This window comes from Oncorhynchus kisutch, unplaced genomic scaffold, assembly GCF_002021735.2.
Source record: "Oncorhynchus kisutch isolate 150728-3 unplaced genomic scaffold, Okis_V2 scaffold816, whole genome shotgun sequence".
NCBI classification, from domain to species: domain Eukaryota; kingdom Metazoa; phylum Chordata; class Actinopteri; order Salmoniformes; family Salmonidae; genus Oncorhynchus; species Oncorhynchus kisutch.
The window spans coordinates 85,300-100,000 of NW_022262761.1; the positions used below are offsets into that span (position 1 = coordinate 85,300).

General features: G+C 47.1%; 1 protein-coding gene across 2 annotated transcripts in view; it reads left to right on the top strand.

The window, feature by feature from the left end:
* Window positions 1-2,809: 2,809 nt before the first annotated feature.
* The window catches only part of LOC116362210 (CD5 antigen-like), a 15,313-nt gene continuing 3,421 nt past the window's right edge, over window positions 2,810-14,701 (top strand). For both annotated transcript variants that reach the window (XM_031816531.1, XM_031816532.1), the window contains exons 1-8: window positions 2,810-3,157; window positions 11,556-11,585; window positions 11,817-12,122; window positions 12,551-12,856; window positions 12,982-13,260; window positions 14,063-14,383; window positions 14,487-14,575; window positions 14,687-14,701. The exon at window positions 14,687-14,701 is cut by the window's right edge and continues 156 nt beyond it. In XM_031816531.1, the coding sequence (XP_031672391.1) occupies window positions 3,013-3,157; window positions 11,556-11,585; window positions 11,817-12,122; window positions 12,551-12,856; window positions 12,982-13,260; window positions 14,063-14,383; window positions 14,487-14,575; window positions 14,687-14,701 (1,491 nt within the window). In that variant the 5' untranslated portion in view covers window positions 2,810-3,012. The remainder of the gene's footprint in view (window positions 3,158-11,555; window positions 11,586-11,816; window positions 12,123-12,550; window positions 12,857-12,981; window positions 13,261-14,062; window positions 14,384-14,486; window positions 14,576-14,686) is intronic.

Consider the following 14,701-nt stretch of genomic DNA (forward strand, 5'->3'; position numbering starts at 1 on the left):
CTCCACATTGACTCTGTACTGTTACCCCTGTATATAGCCTCCACATTGACTCTGTACCAGTACCCCTGTATATAGCCTCCACATTGACTCTGTACCGGTACCCCCTGTATAGCCTCCACATTGACTCTGTACCGGTACCCCCTGTATATAGCCTCCACATTGACTCTGTACTGTTACCCCTGTATAAAGCCTCCACATTGACTCTGTACCAGTACCCCCTGTATATAGCCTCCACATTGACTCTGTACCAGTACCCCCTGAATATAGCCTCCACATTGACTCTGTACCAGTACCCCCTGTATATAGCCTCCACATTGACTCTGTACCAGTACCCCTGTATATAGCCTCCACATTGACTCTGTACCGGTACCCCCTGTATAAAGCCTCCACATTGACTCTGTACTGGTACCCCCTGTATATAGCCTCCACATTGACTCTGTACCAGTACCCCCTGTATAAAGCCTCCACATTGACTCTGTACCGGTACCCCCTGTATATAGCCTCCACATTGACTCTGTACTGTTACCCCTGTATAAAGCCTCCACATTGACTCTGTACCAGTACCCCCTGTATATAGCCTCCACATTGACTCTGTACCAGTACCCCCTGAATATAGCCTCCACATTGACTCTGTACTGGTACCCCCTGTATATAGCCTCCACATTGACTCTGTACCAGTACCCCCTGTATAAAGCCTCCACATTGACTCTGTACCTGTACCCCCCTGTATATAGCCTCCACATTGACTCTGTACCAGTACCCCTGTATATAGCCTCCACATTGACTCTGTACCGGTACCCCCTGTATATAGCCTCCACATTGACTCTGTACCGGTACCCCCTGTATATAGCCTCCACATTGACTCTGTACTGTTACCCCTGTATATAGCCTCCACATTGACTCTGTACCAGTACCCCTGTATATAGCCTCCACATTGACTCTGTACCGGTACCCCCTGTATAGCCTCCACATTGACTCTGTACCGGTACCCCCTGTATATAGCCTCCACATTGACTCTGTACTGTTACCCCTGTATAAAGCCTCCACATTGACTCTGTACCAGTACCCCCTGTATATAGCCTCCACATTGACTCTGTACCAGTACCCCCTGAATATAGCCTCCACATTGACTCTGTACCAGTACCCCCTGTATATAGCCTCCACATTGACTCTGTACCAGTACCCCTGTATATAGCCTCCACATTGACTCTGTACCGGTACCCCCTGTATAAAGCCTCCACATTGACTCTGTACTGGTACCCCCTGTATATAGCCTCCACATTGACTCTGTACCAGTACCCCCTGTATAAAGCCTCCACATTGACTCTGTACCTGTACCCCCCTGTATATAGCCTCCACATTGACTCTGTACCAGTACCCCTGTATATAGCCTCCACATTGACTCTGTACCGGTACCCCCTGTATATAGCCTCCACATTGACTCTGTACCGGTACCCCCTGTATATAGCCTCCACATTGACTCTGTACTGTTACCCCTGTATATAGCCTCCACATTGACTCTGTACCAGTACCCCTGTATATAGCCTCCACATTGACTCTGTACCGGTACCCCCTGTATATAGCCTCCACATTGACTCTGTACCGGTACCCCCTGTATATAGCCTCCACAGTGACTCTGTACCAGTACCCCTGTATAAAGCCTCCACATTGACTCTGTACCAGTACCCCTGTATATAGCCTCCACATTGACTCTGTACCGGTACCCCCTGTATATAGCCTCCACATTGACTCTGTACCGGTACCCCCTGTATATAGCCTCCACATTGACTCTGTACCAGTACCCCTGTATAAAGCCTCCACATTGACTCTGTACCAGTACCCCTGTATATAGCCTCCACATTGACTCTGTACCGGTACCCCCTCTTTTACACTACCAGTACCCCCTGTATAAAGCCTCCACATTGACTCTGTACCAGTACCCCCTGTATATAGCCTCCACATTGACTCTGTACCAGTACCCCCTGTATATAGCCTTCACATTCTCCTGCTCTAACATGAGACCTCATCAGTACTCATTTTGGGTGCTGGTACTGTTTCTATTTAGGTGCTGGAACATTAAGCCAATATTCTATAAGAGGTGAACTCAAGCAGTAGAAAGTTAGAGGTGATATTATAGGACACACAAAGTATGATCTTTGTCCCTTTTGGAGCAGTGGCTTCTTCCTTGCTGAGCGGCCTTTCAGGTTATGTCGATATAGGACTAATTTTTACTGTGGATATAGATACTTTTGTACCTGTTTCCTCCAGCATCTTCACAAGGTAATTTGCTGTTATTCTGGGATTGATTCGCACTTCTCGCACCAAAGTACGTTTATCTCTAGGAGACACGTCTCCTTCCTGAGCGGTATGACGGCTGCGTGGTCCCATGGTGTTTATACTTGCGTACTATTGTTTGTACAGATGAACGTGGTACCTTCAGGCGTTTGGAAATTGCTTCCAAGGATGAACCAGACTTGTGGAGGTCTACATTTTCCCATTATGTCAAGCAAAGAAGGACTGAGGTTGAAGGTAGGCCTTGAAATACATCAACAGGTACACCTCCAATTGACTCAAATTATGTCAATTAGCCTATCAGAAGCTTCTAAAGCCATGACATCATTTTCTGGAAATGTCCAAGCTGTTTAAAGGCACAGTCAACTTAGTGTATGTAAACCTCTGACCCACTGGAATTGTGATACAGTGAATTATAAGTGAAATAATCTCCGTAAACAATTGTTGGAAGAATTACCTGTGTCATGCACAAAGTAGATGTCCTTACCGACTTGCCAAAACTGTAGTTTGTTAACAAGAGATTTGTGGAGTGGTTGAAAAATGTGTTTTAATGACTTCAACCTAAGTGTATGTAAACTTCCAACTACAACTGTATGTGAAACTTTGCTGCTCTGCCAGCAGTTTCCTGTGGGGTTTTCAGAACAGATCAGTTTGCTGTATTTAGCTGAGTTCAACCACTGATCTGAGACAAGTTTTTCACACCATTGAAATAAGGAAGTAATGAGAGACGAGTCAAAAAGCCGAGCAGCACGTTCCACTCTTCAGTCCTCTCTACATGACAGTAGACTGTATAGCTCAGTGGAGCTCCAGTTAGAGACAGATATGATACCTGCAGTGGTACTGATGACCCTGTTGTGGAGCACAGGTAGGATGCTGTTATGTTGATAGACACTGGTGACAGTTACTGAGATATGATTTGATATTGTTAGATACATTATAATTTGCAGGGTTAGTAAAATAACATGCAACTGGAAGCAGTCAGTAAAAATGTGTCTCAAAGCAGGACAATGATGTGATCACCTGTAAATGTACTTTACTGTAGTCTAACTGTCCATCTGGGGACAGGCACTAATGTCAGTTAAGTTGTGATGGTGTCCTGCATCTGACTGTTGTATATTCAGTGTGTCAATGATTGATTGTATCTGTCTCTATGTAAATGAATGAGAGTATATATGATGTATTATATTTAATATTGGTGTTATGTTAGAGTAGGAGAAGGGGGAGTGTAGATGCCAGAGGTCTGTAACCTGAGTTAAGATCAACAGGCCTGATGCTACATGTCAGGAAGAGAGAGAGAATGAGAGAGAAAGGGGGGGAGGGCAGAGGAGAGAGAGAGGAGGGGAGGAGACAGAGTATAGCTGAGTGAAGGAGGGGGTGGGGAGGGCAGAGGAGAGAGAGAGGAGGGGAGGAGACAGACTACAGCTGAGGGAAGGAGGCATGATGAGGGTGCTGCAGCTCCCCCACTAAAATAAAACAAAACACAAATATGTCATTTATAATTTTTTGTTAACTTCCGGGAACATTTTTTCACCCTAGTAGTCCAGTACTGTATCAGCGGTTTGATACAGCCTTCTGTTGGGAGCCAAAAATACACTTTTTGCTTATAGGGGCGGCAGGTAGCCTAGTAGTTAAAGTGTTGGGCCAGTAACTGAAAGGTTGCTAGATAGAATCCCTGAGTTGACAAGGTAGAAATCTGTTGTTCTGCCCATGAATAAGGTAGTTAACCCACTGTTCCTAGTTTGTCAATGTAAATATGAATTTGTTCTTAGCTGACTTGCCTAGTTAAATAAAACAATAGGACGACATCATCATCCTCTGTCTGCATCCTAATCCCTACCTGTAGTCTACCTACCTCTGGTATAATGCATTTCCACATCTCACTCCATCAGTGTTGCTCTGTCTGCATCCTAATCCCTACCTGTAGTCTACCAACCTCTGGTATAATGCATTTCCACCTCTCACTACATCAGTGTTGCTCCCGCAGTTTTACGTGCACGGATCTAGTTCACACAACTCGGCAAGGAGTCAGGTGAAAAAGAGGCCTTATACAAAGGTTACATTCATTTTTATACATAGAATAAAGTAGGTGGAGTCTTGTCGTTTTGGTCTTCTGACTGGTCTCAAAAGGTTGGAGGCGGACCTTGCTCTAGCCAGAGCGGGCCCCATTGATGCACAGCAAAGTCCTTTGCTCTTGGCACCCGACCAGTAGGGGGGTTAGAGTGTGAGTGTACAGATGCTCATGAAATGTATGTGTTTCAAGGAAGCGTGGATTTTAGGGACTGGTAATGTCTGCTTTAGGCTCAGGTGTTTCCTGTTTATGCAGGAGTGCATGTTAGCTTGGCACTTCTAAGCTCGTTAGTGTTGCAGGATGTTCTTTGTAGTTTTACAGGGGAGTATATTTGCGTGATGGCAGCTGTGTGTCCTTCGCATAATCATGTTATTGCACGTAGGCTCTAAACTTGACTGAGGACACTGGGCTCAGAGTTATCTGAGGGCATCCGGTTTAACCAGAGTGTTGGTCTGCTAGTAGTGCTCGATATTATAATTATTTATATAACACAATGCTATACGATACTACAAATAGCAAGTTAATTACCTCACATCTCGGAAAAGACTAGTAATGTTGTACTTCTTGTTGACTAAATTCGTGTTAATGTTGGGTTTTTGAGCTAGTGCCCAGTAGACTCCCAAGTTAATTATCTCACATCGCCCAGAATGCACTGCGGGGGCCAATGACGTAGCATCATCAACGTTTCCCATCTCCTCAAAAGTATATCTGCCGTTGTGATTTAAACTCCACTCTGGGAGACACATCGATCTGCAGGTTGAACATGGTGAGATTGGAGACTCCTAAATTGCTAGTGTAGTTTGTTTAGGTGATTTAACAGCTAGTTAGCTACTTCACATGCTGATATTGTCTTTGGTATTATTGTGTGTAGATACATTTAGCCAGCCAGCCAGCCCACACAGAGAGCATTGCATTGTGGATGTTGTAGTCGACTTGAGCTGCAACAGATTTCCACAACGATTTTCCATCTTGTTACAACCTTATTATTAGGGAAGCACCGATAGTATATTTTTGGCCGATACCGATATCCAATATTTTCCTTGCCAAAAAGAAACCATACAGTTAAATAGTGAATGTCTGGGGGCATTTCTGTTAGGTTTTGCTGTTCTCCAAATACTACTTTTGAGTTTATAGTAAATTAGCTTCAACAGGGGGAGGGATTCGACACACCCCATTTAGCCATACCCTAGGTTTATCTGTATTTCTACACATCCCATTTAGCCATACCCTAGGTTTAGCTGTATTTCTACACATCCCATTTAGCCATACCCTACAGCCCCAAACTACTTCCTAACGCCACCTTTTACACAGCTAGGCTACTATACTGATGCAGGTCCCTTTTACACAGCTAGGCAACTATACTGATGCAGGTACCTTTTACACAGCTAGGCAACTATACTGATGCAGGTACCTTTTACACAGCTAGGCAACTATCTAACTAACTTTCCTCAAAACTGTGTCTTTTTGAAACAACTGCTGACAGCTACAGGGACATAAACAAAAACAATGCTGCTTGGAGACAAGTGTCCATGATAGTAGGATCGCCAGGTCACTTTAGTCGTGAGCTTGTGCTAAATGTGGCTAGTTAGCTAGCTTGCTAACCTAGCCAATGAGGTGTGTGTGAAAGAAATAGTCAAATAAGTTATGCTAGTTACTACCCCTGATAACTTTCCCAAATAATAATGTTTAAAAGAGTGTGAGTGTGTATGCTAGATAAATAGTAATGGAAATGGTAGATACTACGTTATACATTTTTCACTGAGACATGGCGTGTCCATCAATTTAAATCCCAACTTGTAATGAAAGTATAAATATGAAAAAAATCCACAATGTATTGGACAGAACTATGAGGTCTAAAGGTCTGGCTTTCCAAGACATTCTGTTCATCTGGGCAGGTGGAGGGGAGTGGGCTCTAAGGACTGTAACGTCATTCTGGGCAGGTGGAGGGGAGTGGGCTCTAAGGACTGTAACGTCCCTCTGGGCAGGTGGAGGGGAGTGGGCTGTAACGTCCCTCTGGGCAGGTGGAGGGGAGTGGGCTGTAACGTCCCTCTGGGCAGGTGGAGGGGAGTGGGCTCTAAGGACTGTAACGTCATTCTGGGCAGGTGGAGGGGAGTGGGCTCTAAGAACTGTAACGTCCCTCTGGGCAGGTGGAGGGGAGTGGGCTGTAATGTCCCTCTGGGCAGGTGGAGGGGAGTGGGCTGTAACGTCCATCTGGGCAGGTGGAGTGGAGTGGGCTCTAAGGACTGTAACGTCCCTCTGGGCAGGTGGAGGGGAGTGGGCTCTAAGGACTGTAACGTCCCTCTGGGCAGGTGGAGGGGAGTGGGCTGTAACGTCCCTCTGGGCAGGGCTGTAACTTCCCTCTGGGCAGGTGGAGGGGAGTGGGCTGTAACGTCCCTCTGGGCAGGTGGAGGGGAGTGGGCTCTAAGGACTGTAACGTCCCTCTGGGCAGGTGGAGGGGAGTGGGCTCTAAGGACTGTAACGTCCCTCTGGGCAGGTGGAGGGGAGTGGGCTGTAACGTCCCTCTGGGCAGGTGGAGGGGAGTGGGCTGTAACTTCCCTCTTTGCAGGTGGAGGGGAGTGTGATCTAAGGGCTGTAACTTCCCTCTGGGCAGGTGGAGGGGAGTGGGCTCTAAGGACTGTAACGTCCCTCTGGGCAGGTGGAGGGGAGTGTGATCTAAGGGCTGTAACTTCCCTCTGGGCAGGTGGAGGGGAGTGGGCTCTAAGGACTGTAACGTCCCTCTGGGCAGGTGGAGGGGAGTGGGCTCTAAGGCCTGTAACTTCCCTCTGGGCAGGTGGAGGGGAGTGGGCTCTAAGGACTGTAACGTCCCTCTGGGCAGGTGGAGGGGAGTGGGCTCCAGATTGCAGTGTTCAGTCCAGATGAGAAAAGGGTGTTTAGCCCTCTCAAGCCAATGTTTCCACACCTTCAGAGCCTTGACAACAGCCAACTGCTCCCGGTCCCCCACATCATAGTTTCGATCCGCCGGGCTGAGCTTCTTCGAAAAGAAAGTACAGGGGCGGAGCTTTAGTGGCGTACCCGAGCGCTGAGGGAGCACGGCTCCTATCCCAGATCCGAATGAGCCAGCAGGGGAGCCGAGGTAAACAGAGCCCTCAGGTGACCAAAAGCCCTGTCCGCCTCAGCTGTCCACTGCAGTCACACCGGTCCCCCCTTCAGCAGTGAGGTAATGGGAGTCGGTACCTGACCAAAGCCCCGGATAAACCTCCGGTAGTAGTTGGCTACCTGACCAAAGCCCCGGATAAACCTCTGGTAGTAGTTGGCTACCTGCCCAAAGCCCTGGATAAACCTCCGGTAGTAGTTGGCTACCTGACCAAAGCCCCGGAAAAACCTCCGGTAGTAGTTGGCTACCTGACCAAAGCCCCGGATAAACCTCTGGTAGTAGTTGGCTACCTGACCAAAGCCCCGGATAAACCTCCGGTAGTAGTTGGCTACCTGACCAAAGCCCCGGATAAACCTCCGGTAGTAGTTGGCTACCTGACCAAAGCCCCGGATAAACCTCCGGTAGTAGTTGGCTACCTGACCAAAGCCCCGGACAAACCTCCGGTAGTAGTTGGCTACCTGACCAAAGCCCCGGATAAACCTCCGGTAGTAGTTTTCTACCTGACCAAAGCCCCGGATAAACCTCCGGTAGTAGTTGGCTACCTGACCAAAGCCCCGGATAAACCTCCGGTAGTAGTTGACTACCTGACCAAAGCCCCGGATAAACCTCCGGTAGTAGTTGGCTACCTGACCAAAGCCCTGGTTAAACCTCCGGTAGTAGTTGGCAAACCATAGAAACCGCTGCACCTCCTTTACCGTCGTGGGAGTCGGCCAATTACACACAGCTGAAATGCAGTCACTCTCCATCTCCACCCCTGAAGTGGAAATGCAGTCACTCTCCATCTCCACCCCTGAAGTGGAAATGCGGTCACTCTCCATCTCCACCCCTGAAGTGGAAATGCAGTCACTCTCCATCTCCACCCCTGAAGTGGAAATGCAGTCACTCTCCATCTCCACCCCTGAAGTGGAAATGCAGTCACTCTCCATCTCCACCCCTGAAGTGGAAATGCAGTCACTCTCCATCTCCACCCCTGAAGTGGAAATGCGGTACCCTAGAAGGAGACGGACTGTTGGAAGAACAGACATTTCTCAGCCTTGACGTACAGGTCAGGCTCCAACAGTCGACCAAGTACCTTGCGCACCAGGGACACACACTTGGCGCGTGTAGAGGAGTATATCAGAATGTGGTCGATATATACACTACTACACCCTGCCCGTGCAGGTCCCGGAAAATCTTGTCTACAAAGGCCTGGAAGACATCAACCTGTACGGCATGACAAGGTACTCATAGTGCCCTGAGGTGGTACTAAATGACGTCTTCCACTCGTCCCCCTCCCGGATACGCACCAGGTTGTAAGCGCTCCTGAGATCCAATTTTGTGAAGAAGCCCTGTGCATTGACTCTATCGCACTGGATATGAGAGGCAGCAGGTAGCTGTACCTCACAGTGATTTGGTTGATACCTCGATAGTCAATGCACGGGCGCAGACCGCCATCCTTCTTCACCGCCAGAACAAGGACAGGGACCGACTTCGGCGGAAGTCGTGACACCTACAACTGTCACCTTATGTAACAACTGATTTACTTAACTAAAGGCACATCTCAATATGTGGTCCAGGTGTCTTAGTGTTCCTATAGAAACCTGTGTCCAAACTCAGCATTAAATAGCATCTAATCAGAATAGTGTACAGAGCTAAGTTATTACAGCTATTTAAATGTAATGCGTTTTTTAGTGTTTATTCTGTCATTAATAAAATCACTGTTGCCTATTAGATCAATATCAGTGTGAACACATCTGATTGGACTAGATCCATGTTGAGGTGAAACACGTCTGATTGGACTAGATCCATGTTGAGGTGAGACACGTCTGATTGGACTAGATCCATGTTGCGGTGAGACACATCTGATTGGACTAGATCCATGTTGAGGTGAGACACGTCTGATTGGACTAGATCCATGTTGAGGTGAGACACGTCTGATTGGACTAGATCCATGTTGAGCTGAGACACGTCTGATTGGACTAGATCCATGTTGCGGTGAGACACATCTGATTGGACTAGATCCATGTTGAGGTGAGACACGTCTGATTGGACTAGATCCATGTTGCGGTGAGACACGTCTGATTGGACTAGATCCATGTTGAGGTGAGACACGTCTGATTGGACTAGATCCATGTTGAGGTGAGACACGTCTGATTGGACTAGATCCATGTTGAGGTGAGACACGTCTGATTGGACTAGATCCATGTTGAGGTGAGACACGTCTGATTGGACTAGATCCATGTTGAGGTGAGACACGTCTGATTGGACTAGATCCATGTTGAGGTGAGACACGTCTGATTGGACTAGATCCATGTTGAGGTGAGACACGTCTGATTGGACTAGATCCTTGTTGAGGTGAGACACGTCTGATTGGACTAGATCCATGTTGAGGTGAGACACGTCTGATTGGACTAGATCCATGTTGAGCTGAGACACGTTTGATTGGACTAGATCCATGTTGAGGTGAGACACGTCTGATTGGACTAGATCCATGTTGCGGTGAGACACATCTGATTGGACTAGATCCATGTTGCGGTGAGACACGTCTGATTGGACTAGATCCATGTTGAGGTGAGACACGTCTGATTGGACTAGATCCATGTTGAGGTGAGACACGTCTGATTGGACTAGATCCATGTTGAGGTGAGACACGTCTGATTGGACTAGATCCATGTTGAGGTGAGACACGTCTGATTGGACTAGATCCATGTTGAGGTGAGACACGTCTGATTGGACTAGATCCATGTTGAGGTGAGACACGTCTGATTGGACTAGATCCATGTTGAGCTGAGACACGTTTGATTGGACTAGATCCATGTTGAGGTGAGACACGTTTGATTGGACTAGATCCATGTTGAGGTGAGACACGTCTGATTGGACTAGATCCATGTTGAGGTGAGACATGTCTGATTGGACTAGATCCATGTTGAGGTGAGACACGTCTGATTGGACTAGATCCATGTTGAGGTGAGACACGTCTGATTGGACTAGATCCATGTTGAGGTGAGACCATTCCATGTCTTTATTGGTTTGTGTGAGAAGGCAGTTTGTCCTGGTGGAGGTACTTGGAACACTGATATTTAAGTCTGAGGTTGATTAAAACCAAATGTGGTGCTGCTGTGTTGTGTGTTATCTTGAATACCAGGCAGATGTTGGAGTACAGAATGAAATGGAGAGGAGAGGGGAGGGGAGGAGAGGAGAAGAGAGGGGAGAACAGGAGGAGAGGAAAGGAGAGGAGAAGGAGAGGAGAAGCAAGGGGGAGTAGAGGAGAGGAGAAAGGGAGGAGAGGAGAAGCGAGGGGGAGTAGAGGAGAGGAGAAGGGGAGGAGAGGAGAAGTGAGGGGGAGGAGAGGAGAGGAGAAGACTAGAGGTGGGAGGAGAGGGGAGAAGAGGAGAAGAGTAGAGGAGAGGGGCGAAGAGGAGAGGAGAGGGGAGAAGAGGAGAGGGAGGTGAAGAAGAGGAGAGTTGGAGAAGAGAGGGGGAGAAGAGGAGAGGGGGGGAAGAGGAGAGGGGAGAAGAGGAGAAGAGAGGGGGGTAAGGTGAGTGGGGAGGAGGAGAAAAGGAGGGGGGGAGAAGAGGAGAAGAGAGGAGGAGAGAAGAGGGGGGAAGAGCAGAGGGGTGAGATGAGGAGAGGGGAGGGGAGGTGAAGAAGAGGAGAGTTGGAGAAGAGAAGGGGGAGAAGAGGAGAGGAGGGGGGAGAAGAGGAAAGGAGGGGAGAAGAGATGGGAGGAGAGGGGAGGAGAGGAGAAGAGAGGGGGAGAAGAGGAGAAGAGAGGGGAAGTTCATTAACTCAATTCTACTGACAATGTTTGTCTATGGAGATTGCATGGCTGAGTGCTTGATTTTATACATCTGTCAAGAAGGGGTGTGGCTGAAATAGAGTCCACTAATTTGAAGGGGTGTCCACATACTTTTGTATATATAGTGTATGTACACGTGGGTGTTGTTGCACCATACCAACGATAAGCCTGTCTTCCCCATCACATCATGAAAGGTCATGTTGATGTTCATTTAACCTCTGTCTCTCTCTTCCTCTGACTCCTCCCTTTCTCCTTTGTTTCTCTCTGTCTCTCTGTCTCTCTGTCTCTCTCTTTCTCCTCAGATCTCCAGGCTCAAAGCGTCAGTCCACCAGGTAGGTAGAGTATAAACCTACAGTGATTATAGCAGTTCAATATTAGTCAACTTTATTATCCCACATGGAGAAATTCATGTGTCCATACAAACCATTCTAAACCCCAATAACAAGTAGTGTTTTATGGAACTACTAATACTTGTCAACCACAAAGCATCACTGCTGTTAGAATAACAGAATCACTGTCATCATCTGTCCTCACCACTGTGTTTTCCTCTCTGCTGTTTACAGCTGAACTCTCAGTCAGACTGGTGGATGGGACCACTTCCTGTTCTGGGACAGTGGAAGTCTTCTACAGAGGAGAGTGGACAGGTCTATGTCCTGGGTGGTGGAGCATGAGAGAGACTAAGGTTGTGTGTAGAGAAATGGACTGTGGGAATCCTGTATCTGAATCTAGAGGACCTCTGGTTGAAGATGGAAGAAGAGGAGTAACGATGTTGAGATGTAGTGGAGATGAGTCTTCTATTAGACAGTGTGACATCATAGAAGAACCTGGTGACTGTGATTATGGATATTATCATCATGTGACCTGTTCAGGTAAGAGACTGGTCATATTGAGAGATTTATTTATACATTATACAATATTACCATGTATCATGTTTTATGTGTTTTTATTTCATTTAAATAGAGGGAGAGATGTCAGATGTATTTAAACATTATATTTGTGTTTGTCATATTGGTTTATGGGAGATGTTCATGGGCAGATCATTGTAGTTCAGATGGTACTGAAGTGAAGCTGCCTGATGGATGTCCAGCTGTTTATTTTCTATAAAGTGAAGTGAACTTATTCCTGTCTCCTGCCTGCATTATTCCCAACCCGATCCTGAGTAACTAAGAACCCATTTCTACCTCTTACAGTATCAAACATAGCAAACTACTATGTTTTATCCAACATATTTGTGTTGAGTCCTTGACAGTGTCATCAACAAAACTGATTGAATGTTCAACCAACTCTTTTTCTCCAGAGTCTGTGCGGCTTGTGGATGGAGCTGGTTTCTGCTCTGGGAGAGTGGAGGTGAAGTCCAATCAGTCCTGGGCCTCAGTGTGTGAAGCTGACTTTGACCGGCAGGATGCAGAGGTAGTCTGTAGGGATGTTGGCTGTGGGGCTCCTGCAGCTCTACAGGGGTGGCTCTATGGAGAAGGTGAGGGTCAGACCTGGGATAAAGAGTTCCAGTGTAAAGGCAAAGAGTCCCTTCTCCTGGACTGTGACACCTCAGACAGAGAGAACAACACCTGCCTACCTGGTAATGCTGTTGGACTCACCTGCTCAGGTAAGAAACAGTTTGTCACTCAATCAACATTGTTTCTCACCTGGAGTGAAGAATATGAGAGACAATATAGGTGTGTTTTAGTGAGAAAATAGTAAGATTACTGTCTCTCTCTTTTCTTTTCTCAGAGCCTGATGATGTGAGGCTGGTGGGAGGAGGCAGTCGCTGTGCTGGTGGAGTGGAGTGGTACGACCAGGGAGAGTGGAGGACTGTGGGAACTGATGACTGGGACCAGAGGGATGTAGCTGCAGTAGTGTGTAGACAGATGGGTTGTGTCTCCACTGTTTCAGTACCACCTGGAAACACCACTAGAGGGATTAGAGTTTTCTGTTATGGGTCTGAGTCTTCACTGAGGGAGTGTAGAAGAATGTATGATCTCCGTCCTGAACTCACCGTGATCTGCTCAGGTAATAACAAGATACACTATATGGCCAATAGTATGTGGACATCAGTGGATTTGGCTATTTCAGCCACACCTGACAGGTGTATCAAATTGAGCCCACAGCCATGAAATCTCCATAGACAAATATCAGCAGTAAAATGTCCTTACTGAAGATGTCATAGAATTTCAACGTGGAACATCTCGGAGCAACAACGGCTCAGCCGTGAAGTGGTAGACAACACAAGCTCACAGAATGGACCACTGAGTGCTGAACCACGTAGAGCGTAAAAATAATCCTCTGTTGTAAAACTCACTGCTGAGTTCCACATACTTTAGTCCATGTATTATATCTCCTTCCTGGACTCACAGTGATCTGCTCAGGAAATATCAACATATTATAATTATATTCAACTGATTTCCTTCATTCATACAACTTCCTCTGCACCTCTCATGATGACTGTTTAACTTGTCAGTCTGCTTTACTAAATAGATCACTCAGTCAAGTAGGAACTTACATATCCCAGAATGCTTTGTATTTGAGTGTTATCTCAGTGAACGTCTCTACTCACTACCACTGTCACATGTCATGTTATTGTCACATCTAAATGAGGAAAGTAGTTGAGGAGCTACGTTTTCTTTTTCTCTCCTCTTGTTCCAGATGTCCTGCTTCAGCCTGATATCAACATATGTTGTCTCAGTGACTGTAGGCCCACTACTCATGTTGCCCTGTGAGGGAGGGTGGCTGGCACTGTTACATGCTGATGTTATTGTCATATCTATAGGAAACTAGTTGAAGAGGTTTTTCTTGTTCTCTTTTATTGTTACAGATCTCCTGGTCCAGCCTGATATCTTCCTGACTGACCCAATGGGAGGGGTCTCCAGGGGCCACCAGGGGCCCGAGATGTTCAGGGGCTACAACTTCACCATCACCTGCTCCACTCAGCCACAGTACCCAGGAGGCGCCTTCGTCCTCACGTTCACCGGTTCCAACAGAACCCAGACCCAGCCAGCTGTCAATCACTCTGCTGCCTTCCTCTTCCCTGCTGCAGATGACTCCCACCAAGGGAACTACAGCTGTGTTTATGACAATTATGTTTTCTCTCATAACTTCTCCTCTGAGAGTGAGCTCCTCTCCCTCACCATCACAGGTAACTGAACAGGAACCAGACTTATAACTTTGTCATTGACAGATTTCCCACAGATCTATGTGATGATGATCAGTCCCCTCATCAAAGGTGTTTCTGTTTGCAGCCTCTCCTCTGCCAGCCTTCATCATCAGACACGTTGTAGTGCTGCTGATCCTACTGACAGCCATCACCACCATCTACCTGTACTACAAGGTAAAGACATTTACTCAGACGTTACAAGTCATTTAAACTAGAGGGAGAGGGGGAGAGAGAATGGAGATACTAGAGAGTAAATGTCTGACTGTTGGTGCTGTGTCTCCCTAGCCCACCAGGAGGCAG